Source organism: Miscanthus floridulus, chromosome 11 (assembly GCF_019320115.1).
Source record: "Miscanthus floridulus cultivar M001 chromosome 11, ASM1932011v1, whole genome shotgun sequence".
In the NCBI taxonomy this organism is placed as follows: Eukaryota; Viridiplantae; Streptophyta; class Magnoliopsida; order Poales; family Poaceae; genus Miscanthus; species Miscanthus floridulus.
The window spans coordinates 35,649,161-35,659,094 of NC_089590.1; the positions used below are offsets into that span (position 1 = coordinate 35,649,161).

The 9,934-nt window shown below is 46.1% G+C and overlaps 2 protein-coding genes across 3 annotated transcripts; one reads left to right on the forward strand and one right to left on the reverse strand.

The window, feature by feature from the left end:
• The first annotated feature begins 1,688 nt into the window (after positions 1 to 1,688).
• Positions 1,689 to 2,774, forward strand: LOC136491785 (uncharacterized). Its single transcript, XM_066488022.1, has 2 exons — positions 1,689 to 2,114; positions 2,313 to 2,774. The coding sequence occupies exons 1-2, from the start codon at positions 1,689 to 1,691 to the stop codon at positions 2,772 to 2,774; spliced, it is 888 nt and encodes a 295-aa protein (XP_066344119.1).
• Positions 2,775 to 4,473: 1,699 nt separating this feature from the next.
• On the reverse strand, positions 4,474 to 6,798 carry LOC136494802 (ACT domain-containing protein ACR6-like). Of its 2 annotated transcripts, none has more exons than XM_066490981.1 (4): positions 6,486 to 6,798; positions 5,969 to 6,129; positions 5,818 to 5,885; positions 4,474 to 5,707 (listed from the first exon to the last, which is right to left on the reverse strand). In XM_066490981.1, exons 1-4 carry the CDS (start codon positions 6,566 to 6,568, stop codon positions 4,637 to 4,639), a joined length of 1,383 nt encoding a protein of 460 aa, XP_066347078.1. In that variant the 5' UTR covers positions 6,569 to 6,798; the 3' UTR covers positions 4,474 to 4,636. The 2 variants fall into 2 exon arrangements, with proteins under 2 accessions (XP_066347078.1, XP_066347079.1); XM_066490982.1 differs by having other exon boundaries at positions 5,969 to 6,143.
• Positions 6,799 to 9,934: the final 3,136 nt, after the last annotated feature.

Sequence of the window (9,934 nt, forward strand, 5' to 3'; positions counted from 1 at the left end):
ATTAAATCTCCCAAACAAGTGGCTACAAATCAATTGGCTTTTCTAAAGCAGTGGATCAAATTGGCGAAGAAGGACGGGTCCAAGAAGCAAGCCTAGGTGGAGAAGCTGAAGGAAGGGCTAGCAGGAAGGGCTAGCACGCTGGTGATCTGCTCCTAGGCGGTTGTTTTCCTCTGGTTCTATCTGGTTTCACTTATGTTGCAATCGCGTTTTGGTTTTTCTTTTGTAGCTGGTGGTGTTAGGGAGGTTCTGGTCGCTTTTGTATGGATGTAGTGGAATGCGGTTAGTCGTTGTGCTGTTAAGACTTGTAAAGCTGGTATCCCCAGCACTGTACCCAGTTAAACTTTTAATATACGCTGGGCTGAAAAGCCTTTGGTCTTAAAAAATCTTTGTAATCTTTGACTAATAATTTAGCCAACATTTTTAACTATTGTAATACAAAATTGATTCTATGAGATTAATAATAAAATTTACTATCCAATGATCACAAGCTTATAGTCATAAAGAATATAATATAAGATAAATGAGCTGTCAAACTGTAATATAGAAGACTACGTTACTTCAGACCGCGCCTTATAAATTGAAATAGAGGGAGTGCATATTTATGCATATAAAACTAATAAGTTACATAATTATATATGTTAAAAAATAAGTATTCTACCAAGTAAAAAGTTTTGGAGAAGGAAACCAAATCTCACTCCCCTCACATATATTAAGATGCCAATTAGTTGGGTGATAATGAGGTGGATGAAATCCTCATATTCACTAAGCCTTGAATTAAAGAGTTAAGCACGTCTAATCATGTTTACATATGTCCCATTTAGACATTTTAGACTGTTATTTTCTCATTTTTTTTTACCGTTTAATGGATTGCTTAGAGTCTAAACAACAAAGTTAGCCACTATTTATGATTTAAATGCAGTTTAAATGACTTAAATGGTCATTTAGATTTAGTGCCTAGGACTAGCAAAACTTTATTTATCTAGTTTTATCATGTTTTGTATTTTCATCATCTACGACAATGGAAAAGGGGTAAAGCCTCGTTTCGAAAAGTAAAAAGAATATAATTAACCCATTACAAACTATAGGTCATTTTAGTATTATTCTAAGTCAAACTTCTCAAATTTTGATCAAATTAAAACAAATCCACCAACATCTTCAACACCAAAGTAGTTTCAATAAATTCTCCGTATTATGTCTTTGATAGTGCATTTGTTTGAACTTAGAGATGTCAATATACCTTTAAAAACTTTGTTAAAATTACAGAAGTTTGACTTAATACAAAGTTCATGTAACATACAATAATTTAGAATGGATGGAGTAGGTGACACGGACAAACAGGTGCCATAATTTTTTGCATTCATTCATCAAGAACATCCATGGTTCATCCTATGGCAGGTATCGGCAATTCTTCTTCCTCTCAGAGTGTTGGGAGCTGTCTCTTATCGTCACCCCCTCCCTCCCACCATCCTCCTGTCGTCTCCAGCTACTGAAGCCCCATTGCACTGTTAGTCGCTCTATTTTGGATCTCCTCTTAGCAGTCATGTTCCTGTTCCTGTTCCCGGAACGAAAACGGGAACTTGGGGTATCATTTTATAATGTGAGAACAGGGCAAAGGCATTTGATTCCATGGCCTGGCCCTTCCTCCTGGAGGTGCTGGAGCACGCTGGATTCCCAGCTCGTTGGAGGGAATGGCTCACGATCATGCTCAGAACTGCAAGCACAAAGTGATCATCAATGGACGCCCTGGACCCAGAATCCGCCACGCTCGTGGACTCCGCCAGGGTGACCCGTTGTCGCCTTTGCTGTTCGTAATTGTCATGGAGGTCCTCAACGAGCTGATCGCGGTGGCGGACCGTCGAGGCGTGCTCACCCCGCTGCCAGGAAACGTCATCAAGTTCAGGGCCTCAGTCTACGCGGATGACCTAGTCGTTTTCCTCGCGCCAACACCGCAAGACTTTTCCTGTATACGGGAAATCCTACAACTCTTCGCGGGCGCGTCGGGCCTCCAAACAAACTTGGACAAATGCCAAGTAACGCCAATCCGCTGCTCTGATGAGGATGTCGCTGTGGTCCAGCAGGTGTTCCCGGCCCTTGCCAGATTCAACCATTCCCATGTACCTACCTCGGCGCCCCACTGTCGCTGTCACGTTTGAGGCGGCCCGACGAGCAGCGGCTCGTTGACAAGGTCGCCTCCAAGATCCCGACCTAGAAGGCTAGCATGCTCAACGCTGCGGGCCGCACGACCCTAACACAGACGACTCTATCAGCCATCCCGGTGCATATCTCAATCACCTGCTGGAGGAAAATGCAAGATTGCATGGCCCATCGTCTGCTCCCCTAAGGACCATGGTGGACTGGGCATCCCTGACCTGAAACTACTTGGGTTCGCGCTACGACTCAGGTGGGAATGGCTCAGGCGCACGGACACTTCCTCTGCCTGGGCCCTCTTTCCATCTAGGGCCGAGAAGAACGTCGATGCGATGTTGAGGGCATCAGTCAGCGTGCGTCTGGGCGACGACGCATGGGCAAGCTTCTGGACGGACTCCTGGCCCTCAGATGGCCCTATCTCGTCGTTTGCGCCAAGCCCATTCCAGGCAGTGGGGAAAAGGCGCCGGAATCTCACGGTCAAGGAGGTGCTGGCTCATCGGTCCTGGGTACAGGACATCACTGGAGCACCGACGGCACCAGTACTTTGTGACTATAGTGCTGCTTTGGGAAAATTTGTTCGCGTCCACCTCCAACCAATGGTCTTCGACCGTTTTGTTTGTAAATGAACAGGTGATGGGAACTACTCGGCCTCTTCGGCATACAGATCCTTCTTCATTGGAAGGACACTGCTCGTTGGGGCTGAGCATCTATGGCACGCCCACGCTCCGCCAAAGGTGAAGTTCTTTTTCTGGGTCGGCCTCCATGGTCGCCTATGGACTGCCGAGAGACGGAAGCGCCATGGACTACAACAAGATGTGTCGTGCGCACTGTGCGCCCAGGATGACGAAGCGACGGATCACCTCTTGTGTTCGTGCGTGTTCGCGCGGGAAGTTTAGCACCGGGTCCTTCATGCCGTCGGCTGGCAGTCCCTGACGCCAGACCACAATGCCATGCTCGGCGACTGGTGGCAACGGCCTTGGATAAGGCTGCCTGGTGAGCTTAGGCGGGCCTTCGACTCCGCGGTCCTCCTTGCTACCTGGAACTTGTGGACCTTCGATGGAGTCTCCAAGACGCCATTGCAGCTGTTCCACCTCATCGTGCATGAGGCTAACGCCTGGATCACTGTCGGCCTCACTAGCCTCGCGCCGCTGGTCGCCACACGTGCCAGGTAGCACGGCGCGCACTAGCCCTTACTGATATCCGTCGCACCATTGTTTCTTTAGTTAGTACAACCGTGTAAACTCCACCGTTGGCCGGTGATCTATGTTTGTGTTTACCTGCTTGACTCGGTGGCAGCTCGCCATCTAGTTTTTGTTGGGCATGTACTTATTTTCTAACTCCTTTTAATGAAACACGTGCCAAACACGTTTCCGAAAAAAAAAGAAACGTTCCCTTTTCAGAAACGTCAACGTTCTCGAAACGTGAAACATGATAACGAAAACGTTGGCCCTGCTTCCGTTCCCAAGGATCTCCTTCTCCACGAGCACCATACCGGTCTTCTTCCGCCACAAGTAGGCAGTAGCTACCAACATCATGCCTTACTAGTTACTAGCTCCTCCACCAAGCTTGCTATCTCTCCACTCTCTAGTAAGGTTCTGTCTATCGGTTGTGACACAAATACAGGTAGAAACAAAAAAAAAATTGCTAAAATTTCGACTAAAAGTTGACACTTTGTGACATTTTGATGAAAATTTGAAAACTGAAAAAAAATCTATATAAAAGAAAAAAATCCAGTCGCACTCTTCGAAGCATTGATTTCACAAATTCCTAGAACTCTAGATAGTAGACATGTGTCCTGTTCGCTTGGCTGATAAAGCATGATAGAAAGTACTGTTGACTGATTTGTTGCGCGAGAAAAATACTGTTCGTTGGCTGAAAAAATACGACTTATAAACCAAGCAAACAGGCGATCACCGGCGATGGCGTACCAAGCACACGACATGATGTCATCGCCTGAAATCACACTCGAATCTAAGATAAGATGTGTGCAAAAAATACAGTTCCTACATTGCAGAGTCCAGATTTGTTTTTATCTTCTTGTATATTCTGCCCCAACAAGAATATGTACGAACATAGATACAAGATGAGTATTTACAAAGATGGAAATAGCCCAATTCCAGTATGCATATGCACTAATTTGTTGTTGGGAGCTACAATAAAATTATCATTCTTCCCAACCTTGCAGCTACTTAACCTTAACCTAAACTACATATTTACACTGTACTGTGTATATCGTCGTCGTCAGCCTATTCGTTTGTTGATTTTAGCTAGAGCTTATCAGTCATGGTATAATATTTTTTTTCTCACCACAAACCAGCATCAGTCTTGTCAGCCCAAAAACCAACCATCGAACGTGCTGATCATCACCATCCACAGCCATATTTACACTACTACTGGGAATTGGGAAATCAAGGAGCAGCAAGCTAACTACGGAGTACAGTAAAAACTATCCAAAACATGTGAAAATTTTACTACCAAAGTGCGCATATCACGAGTAGAGCTTGACGAGGCTGAAGCTCTGGAACGGCCGGTAGAACTTGAACAGGTTCCCGAAGATGAACGCCGTGGTGCCAGCGCCGGCGACGTCGGCGTCTTTCCTGGCCGCGCCGTCCCCGGCGGCGAACGGGTTGTTCTTCACCCTCAGCGTGGCCTCGCCGATCTGCGCGCGGATGGCCTCGATGGTCTTGGCCTCCACGGGGAGGCCCTGCGGGTCGGACAGGTAGAACGTGTCGACGGCCTCGCCGCCCGAGGACGATATCTCGGCGCGGCGGATGGTGAGCCCGTTCTCCCGGAAGATGCGGGTGATGTCGGAGAGCAGGCCCGCGCGGTCCCCCGTGCGCACCTCCAGCTCCAGCCCCTCCGCGGTGCGCCGCTCGATGGCGGCCTCCAGGCACCGCACCAGCCGCTGCCGCTCGTCGTCGCACCGCACGGCGTGGCCGTCGACGTGCCGGATGTAGTACTCCTGGTACGCGCCGCCACCGGGCTCCGCGCTCACGGTGCCGTGGTGCACCACGTAGTGCATGTCCGTGATGGTGCACACGGTGTCGAACAGCAGCTTGGGCCGGTCCCGGCACCGGACCACCACGACGGTGTACCCGCGCTCGGCGCACGGCGTCACGGACACCTCCGTCCGCGGCGCCGCGCCGTCGGGCTGCGCGGCCGCGGCGTGCCCTCGGTCGTCGAACATCATCTGGTGCAGGCGCCGCTCCTTGTGGAGCGCCAGGCTGCCCGCGCCCGCGCCGCCGCCGGCGCGCACATCGCTCTGCCCGCGCAGCAGGTTGCCCAGGCGCGCGCTGATGTCGGCGATGCGGGCCGCGTCCTCGATGGCGCCGGCAGTCTTGGCGTCCGTGACGTGCACGACGGCGGCCACGCGCGTGTTGTGCGTCCACAGCTCCGCGCTCTGGACCGCGCAGCCCATGGCGGCGAGCACCGCGCACACCTCAGAGAGCAGGCCCGGCCGGTCCGTGCCCGTGAGCTCGATGGAGGTGTAGTCCTCCGACGGCACGATGCCCACTGTGTTGCGCGCCTCCGGGTAGTACCAGTCGTCCGCCTCCAGCGTCTGCGACAACACAGCAAGGCAACAAACTCGATCAGAATCAGATGATTCATTCAAACAATCCGATAGTAGAAACCACAAAAAATTGAGTGCAACTAGTCAATTAAAATTACCTTCTGGATGTAGGAGATGGTTGAGGCGTCAAGAACCTTGTTGCCGTCACGGTCGGTGACATTGAACACTGAATGAAGATTGGAAAAATCAATTTTTTTTCAGACATGAAGAGCAACAAGGTGAAGAAGGAAGATTTGGGTACGGACTGACCGTCCATGAACCAGTTGCCGTCGGAGGAGAAGTATGCCTTCTGGATGACGAGGTTGAGGTCGGCGATGACCTGGACGACTGCGAGCAGCGTGCCGTGGCTGTTGACGCTGTCTACCCGGATCACCGTGGCGTCGTCGGAGGCCTCGTTGTCGATCACAACCCTGTTAATTTTGCGCTGCGCTTGTCAGTAATCAACCAGAGCAAAACAGAACAAAAAGGAGAGAAGGAATAAAGAGCTCTTAGCCTATCTCCTCTGTTCACGAGCATAAGTGCAGAACAGAGGAAACAGAGGACCTTGCTACTCTGTTTTCTTAAGGGTTAAGCATACCAAGAAGCAAACCGATTGCACAAATTTGATATTGTATAACAAGATTCTTGGACAAGAACCGGACAACACAAGGAGACTAGAGAAGCTATCTATTTAGTTTGATAAAAAAAAAGAAGAAAACTCAGAGCACAGACATGCGAAATGAAACCAGAGTTATTGAAGGCAAAGAACCGATGATGGATGAATCACCTGGGTGGGTTCATCCTCCTGACGAGCTTGGCGTACTCGTCGTGGTCGTCCATCCTCGCCGCCGCCGCCGCCATGAGAGCCATGGAAACCGAGCCCTCACTCGCATCAATAGCTTCAGACACGCAGCCGAGACCAAGAGCGAGCGCCGAGCGGCCAAGCTACTGCGCAGGCTCGTCGTGCCGGCCTGGGCGGGACAAGCAGGGGAGGGGACGGCTCTGGTGGTCGTGGCGTCCGGACTCCGGAGGCGACGATTGTACTCTCCGGATGGAGTGGTGACGCTGATGCGCCTTCTCCGCTACGTGTCTGCCGGGGTAGCTAAGCTTGGATATTTATATATGGGAAGGTTAGATTTTGCTATTCCGCTGTTTAAAACCTGATATAATCTCGATTCCGGTATATATATATATATTTTGTATTCTTGCTGTTGCCTTTGCCCCTCGTGCTTCATTTGCTGAATTACCAGTTTTTTTTAAATGGAGAAACTATTTGGAGTACTTTTCAAGATCAGGAGAAGTACAGGATATTTTAACCGCCACTTACCCCCACTACCTTTCTCCATGCTTCTGAGTTTATTTATTTATTTACACATGGGAGTGAGCCAGTGACAGTAACTGCCACGATGTACATTGGTTTACAGGATCAGAGGGTTTATGCGATGGACTTTGTTTCTGATTTTTTTTTATCATTTTCTGCCAATTCATGCGCAAATCTTTTGTGTATTTGAGAAAAAAAGTGTAACTTTTACACATATAACCATTTTCAGTACTCTGTTTCAAATGACAAAACGTCTTATAATTTTGAAATGGAAGGAGTATAACCTAATGTACAAGTAACTAGCTACGATTGGTCAAAACACAAATAGATTGAGAACTCATAAATGTTAATAGTTTAGATGCGTCGTTGTAGTTGGGTTGTACTCAAAGCATTTCCTAGTAGAAAAAAAACTCAAGGCGTGGGGAAATGACGTTCCCACCGGTATTTCATTAAGAAGAGGAACTAAAGAGCTTTAGTGTGGGACAAAAGTAGGGTTTTTTTTTATCCTAAAGCCTAATATTCGTCCCCATGGAGAATGGAACTCACGACCTAAGAGGTGCCACCAGACCCATCTAACCGGTCCGCCTAGAGCTCCTTTGGGTTCCTAGTAGAAAAAAGTAATATATCAAGCCAGCACTCTAGTAACGCAACAATACGAGGATTGAGAATAGTTAATGCGAAAAGGGTTTGTAGCCTAGTGGTCACGAGAGCCTCAATAGCACTATGGTCGGGTTCAACTCCCCGTGTGAGTGAATATTCTAGAATTTAACGGCTTTGTGCTTTCAGCGGTAAGCGACGTTGTACTGTGTAATCTAAAAAAATATAGTACTTTTAAGACTATCTCTTAAAAAAGAAAATACCATGGAGAAAGTATTGTCAAAATATTTTTTTCTTTTTGATAAGTAGTAATCCACAAAATAGTTATACAAAGTAGAAGAATCAATGCTCTCAACTCTCAAAGAATAGACTCAAAGAGTTGGTATAAGAAAAAATATATATCAGTCAGTAGTCCAGTAACCCAACAAAATTGAGGAGGATTAGGAAAAACTCGTAATCAAAAGAAATGTGATAGAGAAAGTAACTAGAGAATAATATATTTCTGGTTAGCTGGTGATCGGTGGCTGGTGGCTGGTGAGCGGTGAGGCAGTTCCCTCTTGCTACAGGGATACATACGCCAACACCAAAAGTACCATTTGTTGCTTTATGTGTTTTCTTAGCTACCATTTTCAATCATGAGTAAAATAAGGAAATGATGAAGGGTGTCTCGTTACCCTCTCTAAAAATGCACCAGTAGGGACGCAAGTTCCGTATCCGGGATTTTGGCAATCTTTGAATCATATAATTTGACTAGCACTTTTTTAATAAAAAAAAAATTAAACCATCCAAATACTATAGTTATCTATGGCCACTATAACCACACAATATTCTCGCGTAAAAGAAGAAATAAGTACTCCCTCTATTCCAAATTAGAAGTCATTTCAAGAATCTTGGTGAGTTAAAACATATCAAGTTTGATCAAAATTATAGAGAGAATTATAGAGATTTATGGCATCAAATGGGTATGCTATGAAAATATAATTAATGAAGAACCTAATAATAATACTTAGTTGGTATCATAAATGTTATTATCTTAGCATTATATAAATTTAGTCAAATTTAGAATGCTTTGACTTTTCAAAAAAGTTAGAATGACTTACAATTTAGGATGGAGGGAGTACAAATGAGCGTGAAGTTGTATTTCCCAGCAAATATATCTTGCCATTTTACACGGCCATTAGAAATAGTCACATGTTTTAGTGATGTAACATGTAGGAATGTTTCATTAACAACATATTACATGCTTTATTTCGATATCAAGACGAATTTTCATGAAGTCGTAGTTCATATATGACCCTAGCCACATGTTTTACTAGATATATGCCCCTTCGTGTCTGCTAGTGCCTACCAAAAGGTTGAGAGGTGCGTATTAACTTCAAAGCAACCAAGGCCATTACAAATTCTTATCATCCCTGGCTTTTCAGAAAACCCAATGCAAAAGGCAATCCAAATCCCCATCCTTTAATTTTTCTTGTTCTCGCTGAAGGAAGATTAGCTGGACGGCCACCTTTCCACACATATGCACGCGGGCATTGGTGGAAATTAAACTCGAAATGAGCTTGCTGCCTGACTTTTAGAGCCTTTTTGACTAGTAGAAACGTGGAGAATTTTCGCTTTGAAAAAATATGTGGAGTGCAACGAATGAATATAGGTCGATCGTCGCCAACCCTTTGCTTTTGCTTTTGTATACGAAGAGTGTGTTGAAAGCAGGACGCGGAGGATGAGGAGGAGGTTGACGGCAAAGGCCAAAGCCGGTTGTCATCTGTTGTCCAAAAAAAAAAAAAACGGTCGTCGTCGTCATGTCCATTGGAATCTCGATCGTAAGAGTTCTCGGGATTAAGATGACCAAGGCTTGGCGGGTCTCTGTGTCATTCACATCACATGCATGCATGGTAGGTTTGTGGCTCAAATTGATTCATTCTCTAAAGTTTAAATCTATGATAGGTTTATTGCGAATCTCTCCCTTATTTGAATGCTACATAAAAAATCATTTAGTAGAAATAAAACACGGTGAGCCTGAATTTGGGTCAAAATTTTGGAAGGAATATGAATATGGTGTGTGTGTGTGTGTTGTCTATTTATTTTTATTTCTGGGCTGCTTCAAGAGGTGGCGTCCTTCTAGAAACATTAAGTAAACATTATCAGTTCAAAATCATCATGGCAAACATCCATGGTTTTGCCCGGAAATACTGTCTTTTGACGTTGTAGTATATATATTATACCAACGGCCCTATGTTTGTTTAATTGCATGTCCACAAAATAGGTTACACGCTTTTCTAGTCTCTTTATGTTTGGTCGTTACTAGTTTGTGGCTAAGT